This window comes from Ranitomeya imitator, chromosome 6 (genome assembly GCF_032444005.1).
Source record: "Ranitomeya imitator isolate aRanImi1 chromosome 6, aRanImi1.pri, whole genome shotgun sequence".
Taxonomy (NCBI): domain Eukaryota; kingdom Metazoa; phylum Chordata; class Amphibia; order Anura; family Dendrobatidae; genus Ranitomeya; species Ranitomeya imitator.
The window spans coordinates 431,394,826-431,415,531 of NC_091287.1; the positions used below are offsets into that span (position 1 = coordinate 431,394,826).

The 20,706-nt window shown below is 42.4% G+C and overlaps 1 protein-coding gene across 1 annotated transcript in view; it reads left to right on the forward strand.

The window, feature by feature from the left end:
* LOC138642825 (lipoxygenase homology domain-containing protein 1-like) overlaps window positions 1-20,706 on the forward strand; it is a 302,432-nt gene that overhangs the window by 60,180 nt on the left and 221,546 nt on the right. The window contains exon 8 of the mRNA XM_069731356.1: window positions 17,081-17,159. Coding sequence (XP_069587457.1) covers window positions 17,081-17,159 — 79 coding nt within the window. The remainder of the gene's footprint in view (window positions 1-17,080; window positions 17,160-20,706) is intronic.

Below are 20,706 nucleotides of genomic sequence, written 5' to 3' on the forward strand. Positions count from 1 at the left end.
TTCATGACAATGGTAAAAATTATTTGATAGTACCTGCGTTTATTTGTGAAAAAAACGGAAATTTGGCGAAAATTATGAAAATTTCGCAATTTTCCAACTTTGAATTTTTATGTAATTAAATCACAGAGATATGTCACACAAAATACTTAATAAGTAACATTTCCCACATGTCTACTTTACATCAGCACAATTTTGGAACCAAAATTTTTTTTTGTTAGGGAGTTATAAGGGTTAAAAGTTGACCAGCAATTTCTCATTTCTACAACACCATTTTATTTTAGGGACCACATCTCATTTGAAGTCATTTTGAGGGGTCTATATGATAGAAAATACCCAAGTGTGACACCATTCTAAAAACTACACCCCTCAAGGTGCTCAAAACCATATTCAAGAAGTTTATTAACCCTTCTGGTGCTTCACAGGAATTTTTTGAATGTTTAAATAAAAATGAACATTTAACTTTTTTTCACAAAAAATTTAATTCAGCTCCAATTTGTTTTATTTTACCAAGGGTAAAAGGAGAAAATGGACCCCAAACATTGTTGTACAATTTGTCCTGAGTATGCCAATACCCCACATGTGGGGGTAAACCACTGTTTGGGCGCATGGCAGAGCTCGGAAGCGAAGGAGTGCCATTTGACTTTTCAATGCAAAATTGACTGGAATTGAGATGGGACGCCATGTTTCGTTTGGAGAGCCCCTGATGTGGCTAAACATTGAAACCCCCCACAAGTGACACCATTTTGGAAAGTAGACCCCCTAAGGAACTTATCTAGAGGTGTGGTGAGCACTTTGACCCAACAAGTGCTTCACAGAAGTTTATAATGTAGAACCGTAAAAATAAAAAATCATATTTTTTCACAAAAATTATCTTTTCGCCCCCAATTTTTTATTTTCCCAAGGGTAAGAGAGGAAATTGGACCCCAAAAGTTGTTGTACAATTTGTCCTGAGTACGCTGATAGCCCATATGTGGGGGTAAACCACTGTTTGGGCGGATGGGAGAGTTCGGAAGGGAAGGAGCGAGGTTTGACTTTTCAATGCAAAATTGACAGGAATTGAGATGGGACGTCATGTTGCGTTTGAAGAGCCACTGATGTGCCTAAACATTGAAACCCCCCACAAGTGACACCATTTTGGAAAGTAGACCCCCTAAGGAACTTATCTAGAGGTGTGGTGAGCACTTTGACCCACCAAGTGCTTCACAGAAGTTTATAATGTAGAACCGTAAAAATAAAAAATCATATTTTTTCACAAAAATTATCTTTTTGCCCCCAATTTTTTATTTTCCCAAGGGTAAGAGAAGAAATTGGACCCCAAAAGTTGTTGTACAATTTGTCCTGAGTACGCTGATACCCCATATGTGGGGGTAAACCACTGTTTGGGTGGATGGGAGAGCTCGGAAGGGAAGGAGCGCCATTTGACTTTTCAAAGCAAAATTGACAGGAATTGAGATGGGACGCCATGTTGCGTTTGAAGAGCCACTGATGTGCCTAAACATTGAAACCCCCCACAAATGACACCATTTTGGAAAGTAGACCCCCTAAGGAACTTATCTAGAGGTGTGGTGAGCACTTAGACCCACCAAGTGCTTCACAGAAGTTTATAATGCAGAGCCGTAAAAATAAAACAAAATTTTTTTCCCACAAAAATTATTTTTTTAGCCCCCAGTTTTGTATTTTCCTGAGGGTAACAGCAGAAATTAGACCCCAAAATTTGTTGCCCAATTTGTCCTGAGTGCGATGATACACCATATGTGGGGGGAACCACTGTTTGGGCACATGGGAGGGCTCAGAAGGGAAGGAGTGCCATTTGAATGCAGACTTAGATGGAATGGTCTGCAGGTGTCACATTGCGTTTGCAGAGCCCCTAATGTACCTAAACAGTAGAAACCCCCCACAAGTGACACCATTTTGGAAAGTAGACCCCCTTAGGAACTTATCTAGATGTGTGCTGAGCGCTTTGACCCACCAAGGGCTTCACAGAAGTTTATAATGGAGAGCCGTAAAAATAAAACAAAAATTTTTTCCCACAAAAATTATTTTTTAGCCCCCAGTTTTGTATTTTCCCGAGGGTAACAGGAGAAATTCGACCCCACAATTTGTTGTCCAATTTGTCCTGAGTGCGCTGATACCCCATATGTGGGGGGGAACCACTGTTTGGGCGCATGGGAGGGCTCGGAAGGGAAGGAGCTCCATTTGGAATGAGGACTTAGATGGAATGGTCTGCAGGTGTCACATTGCATTTGCAGAGCCCCTAATGTACCTAAACAGTAGAAACCTCCCATAAGTGACACCATTTTGGAAACTAGACCCCCTAAGGAACTCATCTAGATGTGTTGTGATAGCTTTGAACCCCCAAGTGTTTCACTACAGTTTGTAACGCAGAGCCGTGAAAATTAAAAAAAAAAATCTTTCCCCCCAAAATTATTTTTTAGCCCCCAGTTTTGTATTTTCCCGAGGGTAAGAGGAGAAATTCGACCCCAAAAGTTGTTGTCCAATTTGTCCTGAGTACGCTGATACCCCGTATGTTGGGGGAAACCAACGTTTGAGCGCATGGCAGAGTTCGGAAGGGAAGGAGCCCCATTTGGAATGCAGACTTAGATGGAATGGTCTGCAGACGTCACATTGCGTTTGCAGAACCCCTAATGTACCTAAACAGTAGAAACCCCCCACAAGTGACCCCATATTGGAAACTAGACCCCCCAGGGAACTAATCTAGATGTGTTGTGAGAACTTTGAACCCCCAAGTGTTTCACTACAGTTTATAACGCAGAGCCGTGAAAATAAAAAATCTTTTTTTTTCCCACAAAAAATATGTTTTAGCCCCGAGTTTTGTATTTTCCCAAGGGTAGCAGGAGAAATTGGACCCCAAAAGTTGTTGTCCTATTTGTCCTGAGTACGCTGATACCCCATATGTTGGGGTAAACCCCTGTTTGGGCACACGGGAGAGCTCGGAAGGGAAGAAGCACTGTTTTACTTTTTCAACGCAGAATTGGCTGGAATTGAGATCGGACGCCATGTCGCGTTTGGAGAGCCCCTGATGTGCCTAAACAGTGGAAACCCCCCAATTATAACTGAAACCCTAATCCAAACACATCTCTAACCCTAATCCCAACAGTAACCCTAACCACACCTCTAACCCTGACACACCCCTAACCCTAATCCCAACCCTATTCCCAACCGTAAATGTAATCTAAACCCTAACTGTAACTTTAGCCCCAACCCAAACTGTAGCCCTAGCCCTAACCCTAGCCCTAACCCTAATCCTAACCCTAGCCCTAACCCTAGCCCTAACCCTAACCCTAGCCCTAGCCCTAACCCTAGCCCTAACCCTAGCCCTAACCCTAACCCTAGCCCTAACCCTAGCCCTAACCCTAACCCTAGCCCTAACCCTAACCCTAACCCTAGCCCTAACCCTAGCCCTAACCCTAGCCCTAACCCTAGCCCTAACCCTAGCCCTAACCCTAGCCCTAACTCTAACCCTAGCCCTAATGGGAAAATGGAAATAAATACATTTTTTTAATTTTTCCCTAACTAAGGGGGTGATGAAGGGGGGTTTGATTTACTTTTATAGCGGGTTTTTTAGCGGATTTTTATGATTGGCAGCCGTCACACACTGAAAGACGCTTTTTATTGCAAAAAATATTTTTTGCGTTACCACATTTTGAGAGCTATAATTTTTCTATATTTTGGTCCACAGAGTCATGTGAGGTCTTGTTTTTTGCGGGACGAGTTGATGTTTTTATTGGTAACATTTTCGGGCACGTGACATTTTTTGATCGCTTTTTATTCCGATTTTTGTGAGGCAGAATGACCAAAAACCAGCTATTCATGAATTTCTTTTGGGGGAGGCGTTTATACCGTTCCGCGTTTGGTAAAATTGATGAAGCAGTTTTATTCTTCGGGTCAGTACGATTACAGCGACACCTCATTTATATAATTTTTTTATGTTTTGGCGCTTTTATACGATAAAAACTATTTTATAGAAAAAATAATTATTTTTGCATCGCTTTATTCTCAGGACTATAACTTTTTTATTTTTTTGCTGATGATGCTGTGTGGCGGCTCGTTTTTTGCGGGACAAGATGACGTTTTCAGCGGTACCATGGTTAGTTATATCTGTCTTTTTGATCGCGTGTTATTCCACTTTTTGTTCGGCGGTATGATAATAAAGCGTTGTTTTTTGCCTCGTTTTTTTTTTTTTTTCTTACGGTGTTTACTGAAGGGGTTAACTAGTGGGCCAGTTTTATAGGTCGGGCCGTTACGGACGCGGCGATACTAAATATGTGTACTTTTATTGTTTTTTTTTTTTTATTTAGATAAAGAAATGTATTTATGGGAATAATATTTTTATTTTTTTTTTCATTATTTTGGAATATTTTTTTTTATTTTTTTTTACACATTTGAAATTTTTTTTTTTTACTTTTTTACTTTGTCCCAGGGGGGGACATCACAGATCAGTGATCTGACAGTTTGCACAGCACTCTGTCAGATCACTGATCTGACATGCAGCGCTGCAGCCTTCACAGTGCCTGCTCTAAGCAGGCTCTGTGAAGCCACCTCCCTCCCTGCAGGACCCGGATCCGCGGCCATCTTGGATCCGGGGCTGGAGGGAGCAGGGAGGGAGGTGAGACCCTCGCAGCAACGCGATCACATCGCGTTGCTGCGGGGGGCTCAGGGAAGCCCGCAGGGAGCCCCCTCCCTGCGCGGTGCTTCCCTGTACCGCCGGCACATCGTGATCATCTTTGATCGCGGTGTGCCGGGGGTTAATGTGCCGGGGGCTGTCCGTGACCGCTCCTGGCACATAGTGCCGGATGTCAGCTGCGATAAACAGCTGACACCCGGCCGCGATCGGCGGCGCTCCCCCCGTGAGCGCTGCCGATCGCATATGACGTACTATTGTGTCCTTGGGAAGTAAAGCCCACCCCACATGGACGTCTAATGGCAGAAAGGGGTTAAAAACACTAAAAGTAGTCACACTTGTGACAATGATATCTGTAGACCAAAGGCTCATAATAGGGCCAACCGCCAATGACTCCAACAATAAATGTGCTATGCACAATAGTCTACTGCCTATATAAACAGCATATCAGGGGTCCTTGTACACAACAACTGTCAATGTGCACAATATTCTAGGCAAGGACTAACCTCTCAGAGCATCACTGTCAATTTGTGCCCTCCTGTGGCTTTATGAGGCAGAGGCCGTATTAGTGACACAAAACACAATAAACCAGTGTGAATGCACGGAATAATATGCAATGTGCAAAACATGAACAATGGCACTGTAGTGAGCAGCCTCCCTCTGTATAATGAAAAAGATGTTAAAGAGATACACGTTCAAAAAGCTGTCACTAATAAAAATCTAGGACTCTAGCAACAAAATTTAGGACATATGCAATGAGTGAGCCATTAGTCCAACCCAGGATGAGCACATAAAGGTTAAAAGCTCACACAAGATAGACCACCCATGGCCGATATCATGGAGTGGCACCAAAGATTAGAGGGAACCATAAGGAGTGGAGCCAAGGCAGAGCTGTTACCCAACGCGTGTCACCACCTTCAGTGGCTTCGTCAGTGGTACTAACCGCAAGTAATCTGTGTCATTTTATATACATCTTAATTGTAAATCTATCGCAGCTGTGCTGCTTACCAGGGAAGCGTGGAGAACGCTGTAATGGAGTCATCCATGAGCTGCATGCACTCAGTAGTATCAGCGCATGCGCCGATGACCGCAGCGTCGGAAACGCATCATCAAAGGCCCGGCATGATTACCAAGGCAACGCTTATACAAAAATGCTGTAGGCACACGGAACAGAGTAGTATAGATTACTAAGACCAATTCAGGTGCCTATATACGAAAGAGCCAATAGGCGGTGTTTAAACCATAATTTACAATGGACGTGCCATGGCAGTATAGTCCATGACTTGAGGTGACCAAAAGATTCCAAAAACTCATATGCATTAGCAACTTTTTAATAAAAAATGCTGATCCAGGTCCCAAGATATTAAATTGGCACAAGGCGGGGATAAAATCGATTCTTATGAACAACAAGTTGCATTGATGGATAACCATAATATTGGCTGTTAATAGTCACTTAAAGGGGCACTGATCTGGAGACTCATATTACCCGGTAAGTTTTACCATATAGTGAACATGGTAAATAAAAAACTTTTTTTTGCAATTTCCACACACTTGCAATTTTTTGCCTGATTTCCAGTTCATCATATGTTAAAATGAATGGTGTCATTCAAAAATAAAATTCAGCCCGCAAAAAAAAAATCCTTCATACAGCTATGTGGACAGAAAAATAAAAAGTTATGATTCTTGGAAGAAGGGGGGAAAAAACCCCCCCAAAAAACACAAGGTCATGAAGTGGTTAATATGTACAAAGAATAACTACACAACACAAAGAAATGATGGCCCCAAACTCATTTCATGTGAAGACTTGAGCCACATTGGACAATGTACTGGGTTAGCTGGGTAAGGACCAGACCGATACAGTAATGATAAGAAACAGAGCCAAGCAGCATCTCCGCTGGTTCCTACATATAATTACTCCATTTTATTAGTTCTACAGCATATTACTATTTAGAAATGAAAATCTGGTACTCTCGAATCTAATATTGTATATCTAACTCCACATCTAGAAATATGGCTTGAGATATGCGGCAAGGAAATTTCGTTTTGTCATGGCTTCCTTTCCTTGAAAATGATAAAAAAAATGATAATCTTTAGAAGCTGGCACATAGCAATGAAAAGACTTGTATTCATACGATTCTCTTAGGTTCATACAACACACGGGGTAAAGAATATGCACTGGTCTACTATTTGAAACCCACAGGCGAAGCAGTGGTGAGCGTGACTCCTTAGGAGCTGATTACTAGCAGTAGAATGGACACACATGGCTATGAACTGCTAGGTTATACTTCAACCTTCACATAAAACCTATATATACGGTGTACAGGCATTCTGCTTAGCGGCAGGAAGGTTTGTGAAGGTATATATTATTCTGTGGCGAGTCCAACAGCCTTGTGTATTATGTGATTTTCTAACATTCATAAGCTAGACAGGGAAATAACCCTACTCTTTAGCTGCATTATGTGAGCAAACAAATATATAACATCTAGAATAGGCCTAACATATTGTGAATAGATGGCTACAGATGTTTAATGGACCACTTCAGTCAAAGCTGCAAATGCAAATTAGAATAAAGACTCAGACCGGCCCAACTGAGTAACGACGAATCCCCTGGTGGGCCACTGAGCCGGGGCATAACTATTTGAGTTGCAGATGTTATAAGGGGGGCATAACTATTGCAGTCACAGATAGTGTAGAGGGGGCTTCCTGATACCAGCACTAGTTTCACCTTGGGTGCACATCCCGTTGAAAGGAAACATAGAGCAGAGAACCAATGACTCCCTGCTCCACAATACCTGTATATGCTGCCAGCCTATCAGAGGCCGATATCAGAAGGTGGCAATGGCACAATTATGACACTGCATTGTGCCGCCTGTGAGGTTCAATGGAGAGAGGAGAAAGAGCAGCTTATCATGGGAGCAGGAACAGGTGAGCGGAATGGTTCTTTTTTAATTGCCAGGTAAAGAGGGGGATATTATACTATATGGGGGCCGGCGAGGTGACATTATATTATATAGGAACCGGAGAGGGGAACATTAAACTAAATGGATACCAAAATGGGAGACATTAAATTGTATGGAAGCCAGAGAAGGAGACATTCACTATGGGGCCACAATGGTGGACATTATACTATACTAGATGGTGGCCCAATTCTAACGCATCGGGTTTTCTAGAATTTGTATGTATGTAGTTTATTTATGAAGATTTCAGAATAATGCAATGAATACACAGGATTTGGCTGGCCAGGCGCGGCCAATTAGCAAAGCGTGGTTCAAATCCCGTGCCAATTCGCAGCCGGACTGCATCTGTCGCTGACTGTTCGCGGCCGGCTGGGCGCCACCAATCAGTGAAGCCAGGGTCGGCTCCAGGTTTTTGAGGGCCCCGGGCAAAAGAGTCTCACAGCCCACGTAGCATATAACACAGCCCACGTAGTATATAGCACAGCCACATAGTATATAGCACAGCCACATAGTATATAGCACAGCCACATAGTATATAGCACAGCCACATAGTATATTGCACAGCCACGTAGTATATTGCACAGCCACGTAGTATATTGCACAGCCACGTAGTATATTGCACAACCCACGTAGTATATAGCACAGCCCAAGTAGTATATTGCACAGCTACATAGTATATAGCTCAGCCCATGCAGTATATAACACAGCCCACGTAGTATATAGCACAGCCCATGTCGTATTCTCCGAGAGAATCATTTTAAGGGAACTTTTGTGATCAAATCCTCAAGAATGTTTACAAGCAGTACTGTATGAAAGGGAACATATTAGATTGATCTTTTTCTGGATGCCTGTATGTGCCATCGATTACCTTCTATTAATGAATTGTTCTGGTTTTGAGGCACTATTTTAAATGTGTATTGTATATATGTTAATAAAGTCATAATTTTTAATTAAAATGACACTTCTTGATTCAGTGTAGTTTAATAACTAGCTCTGTAGTCAGTATGTTCATATATATATTGAAGTGTTGCCCATCCTCAGCGTAAGAAAATGGGCCTGAGCTATATGTTCATAACACTACCCATGTAGTATATAGCACAGCCACGTAGTATATTGCACAGCCATGTAGTACATTGCACAGCTCACGTAGAATATAGCACAGTGACGTAGTATATAACACAGCCCACACAGTATATAACACAGCCCACGCAGTATAAAACACAGCCCACGTAGTAGATAACAGAGCCCAAGTAGTATATAGCAATGTGGGCACCATATCCCTGTTAAAAAAAGAATTAAAATAAAAAATTGTTATATACTCACCTTCCGGCGGCTCCCGGATTCAGCCCAGGCCTTTAGCGATGCTCCTCGCAACGCTCCGTTCTCAGTAATGCCTTGCGGCAATAACCCGTGATCATGTAGCAGTCTCGCGAGACAGCTACGTCATCTGGGGTCATTGCCGCAATGCATTCTTGGGAGCGTCGCAAGGAGTGGGAAAGGCTGCCGCGGACGCCTGAAGGTGAGAATATAATGATTTTTTTATTATTATTTTGAACATTATATGTTTTTACTATTGATGCTGCATAGGCAGCATCAATAGTAAAAAGTTGGTCACACTTACAGGGGTAATGGCAGTGTTAACGGACTGCTTTAGACCGCATTATGCCACGGTGTAATGCAGTCTGTTTAACTGACTGCTAAATCGCTATGTGGGTGCTGACTGGAGAGGAGTATGGAGGGGGCACTGACTTGAGGGGAGTAAGGAGGGGCCAATTCATGCCCAGCTGGCCGCGACCAATCAGCAAAGCACGATTTCCGTGACAGAGAAACAGACAGACAGACAAACAGACGGAAGTGGACCTTAGACAATTATATAGATAGATGTGGACCAAAGAGAGGGACATAATAAGGTCACAACATTAACAATGCGCCTCATTGTGATGCAGTAAATTAACAATGTCTTCTTTGTGGCATTATCTACTATATAATTGTCTAAGGGTCACTTAGGTCTGTCTGTCTGTCTGTCTGTCTGTCACAGATATTCATTGGTCGCGGTCTCTGTCTGTCATGGAATCCAAGTCGCTGATTGGTTTCGCCAGCTGCCTGTAATGGCTGCCGCGACCAATCAGCGACGGCCACAATCCGATTAGTCCCTCCCTACTCCCCTGCCATCAGTGGCCGCTCCATACTCCCCGCAGTCACCACTCGCACAGGGTTAATGCCAGCGGTAACGGACCGCGTTATGCCGTGGGTAACTCACTCCATTACCGCCGCTATTTGCCCTGTGTGACCAAGTTTTTACTATTGATGCTGCCTAAATTTTTAGTTGTTGTTTTGCCGCATTTTGAACAAAAAAAGGCTGTAGTTTTACTTCAATTTACACAGAACCACAGTTTTGCTGGGATTATGGGCAAAAAGTGGAAAAAGCTCACAGACAAAAAAAATGAAAGGAGAAGCATGATAAACTTTATTCATTGGTTTATACAGCTGAATTGCTTGCCAGGCAGTAATTGTCCATTCCTCTCATACTCTACTTCCTGTACTTGTTCCTAGCGCCACCATCCTTCATTGATTGACAAAGTGTTTATACTGGTACGCAGTCACAGACGTGTCAATCAATCAAAAGTGGGCGGCACTAGACAGATAATAGAGTTTGAGGCTGAGGAGCTGGAAGTGCATCGTCACACCCAATGCACTTCCAGTCCTCCAGATTATAAAGGGAATAATGGCTAATCCATTTCATACATGGTTTGTTACGTTAGAAGTTTCTGAAAGGTTCTCTTTAAGAACCTGGCATTTTACTGATTTTATCAATTTGAGTAACTGTTACTAGAAGTTGTCCTTTTTTAGAAGGCCCATAATGTATAAAAATTTGAAAACCATTTTAATACAGAAATTAACCATTAAATGCATTTAAAGACATGATAAATTCATTAAAGATCCAAAGCTTGGATTGTAAACGTTGCACTCCTCACAACAACTGTAGGTACAGTGCTGCCATGGAGGCTTTGTAGATATCCACCAAGCACATGGATGTTCCCATATACACAAATACAATATTCCACCGCAGCCAGGAATACCAATTCTATACGTCTTCCCGTAGTTTCCGTGCCTCACTGGTATATAAGTATAGACTACAGGATCTGCTTCCTGTAAACAGCGGTAATTTCAGGGCTTTCACAAAACACGGGCTGTGATGAAAAAATAAAACCTGCGTACTCTCATGGGGACAGTTTATCCCTCTGTCTGAAAGATCTATTAATTAGGAATGAATAGCCGCTGATGCCCATAAACCTGAGGAACTGTTACAGGACTTTATCAGTAATTTGCAAATACGCTGGCAGCATACTGTATAAATGTTTTAAGGAATAGTAAAGCATTTAATAGCAGCCAAACCGAGCTGATGCTCCCATTATAGGACCATTAATCACAGGGAAGTATCTCATCCACACGTGAAGGAAGACAACTTTTATTCAGCTTCTGTTTTAGACAGATAACGGATATCATGTATTTTTTACACCTATTTTTTTACATAACTGTACCTAACATTATTTTTTAAGGTTTACATTTATTGAATAAGTGTAAATATATTGATTAATTCACCTTTTATGTCATCAGATTCATGCTGTCCTAACCACTGGCAGCATAAATCAGACAAAGGCGGCAGAATTGCATCTAGGTATTAAAGGGGATCTGTCAGCAGGTCTTTGCTACCTCACCTGAGAGCAGCATGATGTACAGTACTACTCCCCCTGTATATATACACTGCACAGCACCTCTCCTGTATATATACACTGTACAGCACCTTTCCTCCTGTATATATACACTGTACAGCACCTCTCCTCCTGTATATATATATACACTGCACAGCACCTCTCCCCCTGTATATATACACTGCACAGCACCTCTCCTCCTGTATATACACACTGTACAGTACCTCTCCCCTGTATATACACACTGCACAGCACCACTCCTCCTGTATATATACATTGCACAGTACTGCTCCTTCTGTCCTGTATATATACACTGCACAGTACCACTCCTCCTGTCCTGTATATATACACTGCACAGTACCGCTCCTTCTGTCCTGTTTATATACACTGCACAGTACCGCTCCTCCTGTCCTGTATATATACACTGCACAGTACCGCTCCTCCTGTCCTGTATATATACACTGCACAGTACCGCTCCTCCTGTCCTGTATATATACACTGCACAGTACCGCTCCTCCTGTCCTGTATATACACACTGCACAGTACCGCTCCTCCTGTCCTGTATATACACACTGCACAGTACCGCTCCTCCTGTCCTGTATATACACACTGCACAGTACCGCTCCTCCTGTCCTGTATATACACACTGCACAGTACCGCTCCTCCTGTCCTGTATATATACACTGCACAGTACCGCTCCTCCTGTCCTGTATATATACACTGCACAGTACCGCTCCTCCTGTCCTGTATATATACACTGCACAGTACCGCTCCTCCTGTCCTGTATATATACACTGCACAGTACCGCTCCTCCTGTCCTGTATATATACACTGCACAGTACCGCTCCTCCTGTCCTGTATATATACACTGCACAGTACCGCTCCTCCTGTCCTGTATATATACACTGCACAGTACCGCTCCTCCTGTCCTGTATATATACACTGCACAGTACCACTCCTCCTGTCCTGTATATATACACTGTACAGTACCACTCCTCCTGTCCTGTATATATACACTGTACAGTACCGCTCCTCCTGTCCTGTATATATACACTGCACAGTACCGCTCCTCCTGTCCTGTATATATACACTGCACAGTACCGCTCCTCCTGTCCTGTATATATACACTGCACAGTACCGCTCCTCCTGTCCTGTATATATACACTGCACAGTACCACTCCTCCTGTCCTGTATATATACACTGCACAGTACCACTCCTCCTGTCCTGTATATATACACTGTACAGTACCGCTCCTCCTGTCCTGTATATATACACTGCACAGTACCGCTCCTCCTGTCCTGTATATATACACTGCACAGTACCGCTCCTCCTGTCCTGTATATATACACTGCACAGTACCACTCCTCCTGTCCTGTATATATACACTGTACAGTACCACTCCTCCTGTCCTGTATATATACACTGTACAGTACCGCTCCTCCTGTCCTGTATATATACACTGCACAGTACCGCTCCTCCTGTCCTGTATATATACACTGTACAGTACCACTCCTCCTGTCCTGTATATATACACTGCACAGTACCACTCCTCCTGTCCTGTATATATACACTGTACAGTACCACTCCTCCTGTCCTGTATATATACACTGTACAGTACCGCTCCTCCTGTCCTGTATATATACACTGCAGAATTTACAATAGCTGTCACTCATAACAAGTGAAATCTGGCATTGTACTATACCTATATTTCTCTGCCATATCTGTGCATCATAAATCGGGGTATGCGTTAAAGGGGGGGGGGCCCACTGAGACTCTTTCACCTGGCGCCCTCAAAAACCTGGAGCCAGCCCTGCGCCTGTGTGTAGTAGAAATGCTCACTTGCTAAGAGAGCCGACCACTGGGCGGACCATTCTGACATAGATTTTCAGGGAAAATACAACCAGTCTCATTAGGACTAACATTTATTTAATAATTGATACAGTTTATATTGTTAAATGTGCTGACCGATCAGCCTTAAAAAAACATTAGTTTAATATAGAGGTGTTAGCTTTAGTATATCTGATGCTCCCTTTGGACAAACTGTCTATATTTGTAACTAGTATTATCCAGAATATTTATAGCGTTTACTAGTATTTTGCGGTGTAATTATAGGTGTACTAATATTGTATATAGCGCTTATGGAGTAGATTATTATACAGTGTAGTTACAGACTGCAAACATGTAATACAGTGAACTTACAGAATGTAATAGTATTATATAGTGTGTCTATGTGTTTATTTTATTACAATATTCAATATTGTAATGACAGAGTATATTAATATTATACAAATATTGTAATTACAGAGTGTACCACTTGAGGGAACTTTGAGACTGCATACATATATTGTTATTAAATGAAATCCATTAGTGGGGTCAACCCTCCTAAGCCATCTAGGCATGTAGAGCATGCAGGTTATAGAAGGTTGAATAAAATGTTACCATGATGCTTGCAATCTGATGTCTTATTCCATAGAAATCCATGTTTTTCTTAATATGTAAATTAGCTTTTAAGATCTATGGGTTGGACATAGATCTTGCTGAGAATCTGGCTCCATAGCTTATGTAAATGAAAGGCGCAGTTACCAGTGTGAGACGTAATGACTTAGGGTACCGTCACACTATAACATTTCGATCGCTACGACGGTACGATTCGTGACGTTCCAGCGATATCGTTACGATATCGCTGTGTCTGACACGCAGCAGCGATCAGGGATCCTGCTGAGAATCGTACGTCGTAGCAGATCGTTTAGAACTTTCTTTCATCGCTGGATCTCCCGCTGTCATCGCTAGATCGGTGTGTGTGACACCGATCTAGCGATCTAGCGATGCGATCCAGCGATGCGTTCGCTTGTAACCAGGGTAAACATCGGGTAACTAAGCGCAGGACCGCGCTTAGTTACCCGATGTTTACCCTGGTTACAAGCGTTAAACTAAAAAAAAAAAAAACAGCACATACTTACATTCTGGTGTCCGTCAGGTCCCTTGCCGTCTGCTTCCCGCACTGTGACTGCCGGCCGTAAAGTGAAAGCAGAGCACAGCGGCTGTGCTTTCACTTTCACTTTACGGCCGGCAGTCACTGAGTGCAGGAAGCAGACGGCAATGGACCTGACGGACACCAGAATGTAAGTATGTGCTGTTTTTTTTTTTTTAGTTTAACGCTTGTAACCAGGGTAAACATCGGGTAACTAAGCGCGGTCCTGCGCTTAGTTACCCGATGTTTACCCTGGTTACCCAGGGACCTCGGCATCGTTGGTTGCTGGAGAGCTGTCTGTGTGACAGCTCCCCAGCGACCACACTACGATTTACCTACGATCACAGCCAGGTCATATCGCTGGTCGTGATCGTAGGTAAATCGTATAGTGTGACGGTACCCTTACACTTTACTCTCATAATCACAAATAACCAAGGAGTGGGGCGGAGTAAAAGGTAAAATTGTTTCATCAAGTGTGGAAAGTATTGCCTCAGCAAGGATGCTGTGCACGAACTCCAGACCAGCTTATGGCCAGTGAAGGCAACAAGAGAAGAAAAATCCAGCATCCGCAGCAATGGGTAAAATATTAAAACATGACTTTTAATGGTGACATAATAAAAATATACATAAGAGCAAAAACATCTACAATCATAAAATATAAAAGGGGTGGGGGGAGAAAGAGAAGGACACGGATCTACACGTTTCAAGCTCAACTGCTCTTAGGCCTGACAATGTGCATGTCCAAGTCAAAAAGACTTGTAGGGAACAGGAAAAAGGAGGGACTAATAATGAGCGAACCTGCTCAGATAAGATGTTATCCGAGCATGCTCGGGTGCTAACCGAGTGTCTTCGGTGTGCTCGAAAAACATGTTTGAGGATCCGCGGCTGCATGTCTCGCAGCTGATCGATACCTGCAGTACATGCAGAGATTGCCTAACAAGACATCAGATCTCAGATATCAAGGTATCATTGAAATTGATGGCAGCAAAACATCTCAAAAAAGTTGGGACAGGGTTAACAAAAATCTGAAAAAGTGGTACTAATGTAAAAGAGATGGAGCATCAATGATCAACTACAGTTAGGTCCATATATATTTGGACAGAGACAACATTTTTCTAATTTTATTTATAGACATTACCACAATGAATTTTAAACAAAACAATTCAGATGCAGTTGAAGTTCAGACTTTCAGCTTTCATTTAAGGGTATCCACATTAAAATTGGATGAAGGATTTAGGAGTTTCAGCTCCTTAACATGTGCCACCCTGTTTTTAAAGGGACCAAAAGTAATTGGACAGATTCAATAATTTTAAATAAAACGTTCATTTTTAGTACTTGGTTGAAAACCCTTTGTTGGCAATGACTGCCTGAAGTCTTGAACTCATGGACATCACCAGACGCCGTGTTTCCTCCTTTTTGATGCTCTGCCAGGCCTTCACCGCAGTGGTTTTCAGTTGCTGTTTGTTTTTGGGCCTTTCTGCCTGAAGTGTAGTCTTTAACAAGTGAAATGCATGCTCAATTGGGTTGAGATCAGGTGACTGACTTGGCCATTCAAGAATATTCCACTTCTTTGCTTTAATAAACTCCTGGGTTGCTTTGGCATTATGTTTTGGGTCATTGTCCATCTGTAGTATGAAACGACGACCAATCAGTTTGGCTGCATTTGGCTGGATCTGAGCACACAGTATGTCTCTGAATACCTCAGAATTCATTCGGCTGCTTCTGTCCTGTGTCACATCATCAATAAACACTAGTGACCCAGTGCCACTGGCAGTCATGCATGCCCAAGCCATCACACTGCCTCCGCCGTGTTTTACAGATGATGTGGTATGCTTTGGATCATGAGCTATACCACGCCTTTGCCATACTTTTCTCTTTCCATCATTCTGGCAGAGGTTGATCTTGGTTTCATCTGTCCAAAGAAAGTTCTTCCAGAACTTTGCTGGCTTTTTTAGATGGTTTTTAGCATAGTCCAGTCTAGCCTTTTTATTCTTGAATCTTGTGAGTGGCTTGCACCGTGCAGTGAATCCTCTGTATTTACTTTCATGCAGTCTTCTCTTTATGGTAGATTAGAACATTGATATGCCGACCTCCTGGAGAGTGTTGGTCACTTGGTTGGCTGTTGTGAAGGGGTTTCTCTTCACCATGGAGATTATTCTGCGATCATCCACCAATGTTGTCTTCCATGGGCGCCCAGGTCTTTTTGCACTGATGAGTTCACCAGTGCTTTCTTTCTTTCTCAGGATGTACCAAATTATAGATTTTGCCACTCCTAATATTGTAGTAGTTTCTCGGATGGGTTTTTTCTGTTTTCACAGCTTAAGGATGGCTTGTTTCACCTGCACGGAGAGCTCCTTTGACCGCATGTTTACTTGACAGCAAAATCTTCCAAATGCAAGCACCACACCTCAAATCAACTCCAGGCCTTTTATCTGCTTAATTGAGAATGACATAACGAAGGGATTGCCCACACCTGTCCATGAAATAGCCTTGGAGTCAATTGTCCAATTACTTTTGGTCCCTTTAAAAACAGGGTGGCACATGTTAAGGAGCTGAAACTCCTAAACCCTTCATCCAATTTTAATGTGGATACCCTCAAATGAAAGCTGAAAGTCTGAACTTCAACTGCATCTGAATTGTTTTGTTTAAAATTCATTGTGGTAATGTCTATAACCAAAATTAGAAAAATGTTGTCTCTGTCCAAATATATATGGACCTAACTGTAAGTCACATTAGTAATTATAGGGTGTACTAAGTATTATACATTGTACATATGATTGTGTATTTACTTTTTAGGTGGATGTTTTTCCCATCAAAGCTGTATATCTTGGTCAACTACAGGAGATTGCTCTTGGTTTTAACAATTTAGAGTCAGGTATGTAAAATGCCACAATGGACAAACTCTTCCAGGGTTTCATGATTATATAGTTGTGTAGAAGCATGTAGTAAAGTAAATCTTTAGTTATAGGCTTAAAATTAGATGTACCGGACTACCTTCAAAATATAATTATATGCCCTTTATTTTCTTCTGTACTGCTATTTTTTTAGTTTCATTGTACTAACATGAGCTATAACCATTACGATCATTTAGTCACAGTGGAGCAATTTTATGAAAATTGTCTAATACTCAGACAGTGCAAATTTAGACTACAGAGTCATAAAATGCACCAGAATTATCAAAATGGTTCATGCTGTCTAATTTTAAGACTGTCCAGTTTACACTGACTAGTTTGCTTATTGTCACACCTCCTCCAGGACCTGTTCCTGCAACGTCTGCTTCTGTTGCTTTATACTGCCATGTTCATTCTATGTGTGGTGCTGGTGATAGAAGAGACGTCGAAACAAGAGGCTCTGGACGGCGCATGTGTTGTTCAACCAAAAAGATTGGGGTGGTTGGGATCTGCAGTGCCGTCCAATCTAACAGTATGGGTGTATGTGCTGTCCAGCTGGAGTTATCATCTCCTTGCTCCAGCCAATTGGAGAGCACCACACCCTACTTAACTCCTTCACACCCCTGCCTGTTTTCACATTCCTGACCAGTGTCACATGAGGCTACAACTTTGGAACGCTTCAATATATCCCAGTGATTCTGAGATAGTTTTTTGTGCCACATTGTGCTCCATGTTAGTGGTAAATTTTGGTCAACATGATTTGTTTATTTATGAAAATATAGAAAATTTGACAAAATTTTTTTAAAATTTAGCAATTTTCAAACTTTGAATTTTTTTTGCCCTTGAACCAGATAGTTATATCACACAAAGTAGTTAGCAAATAATATTTACCGCATAAAAATTATGGAAATCCCTTGGGGAAAGGAGAAAAATGTGGCGCTATCTAAGGCTACTTTCACACTAGCGTCGGATTCAGCCCGTCGCATTGCGTCGGGCCGAGATTCCGACGCTAGCGTTTGATGCGCCGCACAACGGGGTGCAGCGGATGCATTTCTCCGGCGCATCCGCTGCCCCATTGTGAGATGCGGGGAGGTGGGGGCGGAGTTCCGGCCGCGCATGCGCAGTCGGAAAAAGCGGTCCGTTGGCAGCAAAAAAACGTTACATTTAACGTTTTTTGCTCCCGGCGGTCCGCCACAACACGGCGCAACCGTCGTACGACGGTTGCAACGTGTGTCAATACGTCGCAATGCGTCGGTAATGTTACTCTATGGGGCAAAAACGCATCCTGCAAACAACTTTGCAGGATGCGTTTTTCCATTACGTCCCTCAGGCCAGCACCCTGGAGGACGTCCTTCCTTGACCTATAGCGGGACAGGATCATAGAGAGGTTAAAAGGACCCTCCCACCTCCACCCTCCAGTGTTTTTCCTGTCCCTACAGGGACGGTTGTATGAGAGGTTACCTGCCGGATGGTGTATTCCTTAGTTTCAACAATATATAACCCTTACTTGGGGTTAGACATCTAAGGATTTGGAATAGACGTGATCTCCTGGATGAGTAATGTGCGTACATCCCAATGCTCTGCCATTATCCATGTACTAACTGTTATTGGTTTGATCTTCCCGCAGTCCAGGGCCTCTGTCCTGCAGGTCTCCTTGTAGTACGGTAAGCTGGTCTGTAACCAAGGTTTAACCTGAGCCCAGAAGGACCGATGAAGGAACAGTCCCGTTATAAGCACATGGAGCTTATTATTGGTCGGTACAGTCCTCATGGTGTGGTGGCTGGGACTTTCACCATATTTTGCTGGGCAATAAGGTTTTCTAACCCTATTCTGGGGCTGTGATGTCTATAAGTATCTATCACAAAAAAAAAAATAACTTGCTGTGGTTCATTATTGGTATTGGAGTACAATGGGTGTATTTCACTCTCTACTTCTGATGCTTATTTCGTTTACCACATTTCATACTGAAATTGGCCATTATAGATGTATATCAGACACTACGGTGATTCTCTTTGCAGATCTCTTTAGATATCTATGGTTTTTCTGATCTTTCAGATCATTTATTTATCATCTAGTCCGGTTTTTGCCTTGGACTTTGATTCCTGGCTTTTGTACCCACCCTGGGAGAGTTGCTTTGGTATTCTCCAGGGTGCTGGCCTGAGGGACGTAATGGAAAAAGGGAATTACACTTACCGGTAATTCGGTTTCCAGGTAGTCCCTCAGGAAAGCACCCATAGTTCCCTCCTTTATGTTCCCTTTTTAGGCTTGCACGGGATTAAGCTACCGGCAGATCGTTCATCCTTTGGGTCACCATGGCTCGAAATTAAGATGGAGGCGTTAAAGGGTTTACTACACACGTGTTTGTAAGGGCATGTATAGACCATTTATTTCCATCCTTCGGTGGTACTTTGAAACAACACTGGAGGGTGGAGGTGGGAGGGTCCTTTTAACCTCTCTATGATCCTGTCCCGCTATAGGTCAAGGAAGGACGTCCTCCAGGGTGCTGTCCTGATGGACTACCTGGAAACCGAATTACCGGTAAGTGTAATTCCCTTTTTTACCCTAGACGACGCATTGCGACATATTCGAAAAAACGCCAGTGTGAAAGTAGCCTAAGTGTAGTGAGTGAATGTGTAATCATCAGGTGAGAAACAAATTGTGTGCTCACTTGAATGGGTTGTGCTAACTGAGGCACAACACTAGGAGTAATTTGCCCAAGATGCAAAGGGTGCAACAGACCTGCTGTGCTGCAGGAAGTTCCTCAAGTGAAGTGTGTGATGGCTGTGAATAATCCAGGTATGTGGCGCTCCCACAGTGGGAGGTAAAAAAAATGGACTATTGACAAAATTTTCTCCAATAAAAAAAGTTTAATCTTATTTTGAGAGTTTTAATTTTTCCATGTTTCAGCTGACAGTCATGTGAGAGCTTGTTTTTTGCGGGATGAGTTGACGTTTTTATTGGTACCATTTACTGGCGTATAACACTTTGATGTCACTTTCTACGTATTCTGATTTTTGAGAGGCAGATTGAACAAAATCCATGAATTCAGGAACGTTTTTTTAAGCTGTTCACTGAATGGTGAAAAAGTGATTATTCTTTGGGTCGGTACGATTACAGAGATACCACATTTATATAATTTATTGTATGTTTGCCGCTTTTATACAGCGAAAACTATTTTATAGGAAAATATTTGTTTTTGCATTGCTATATTCTGAGAGCTATAGCTTTTTTATTTCTCCGCTGATGGAGCTTTATGGCAGCTTATTTTTTACTGGCTGGGATGAGGTTTTCAGCTATACCATTTTTATTTTCATTTAACTTTTTGATTGTGCTTTATTCTACTTTTTGTTCGGCAGTATGGTTTGTTGCCAAGTTTTTAATTTTATTTACGGTGGTCACTGAAGGGGTTAACTAGTGTGACAGATTTATAGGTCAGGTCGTTCTGGACTCAGCAATACCAAGTATGTGTACTTTTTTTTTTTTTTACATGACAGCTGAGGCTCGGCTATCACGTAAGCCGAGCTCACAGTA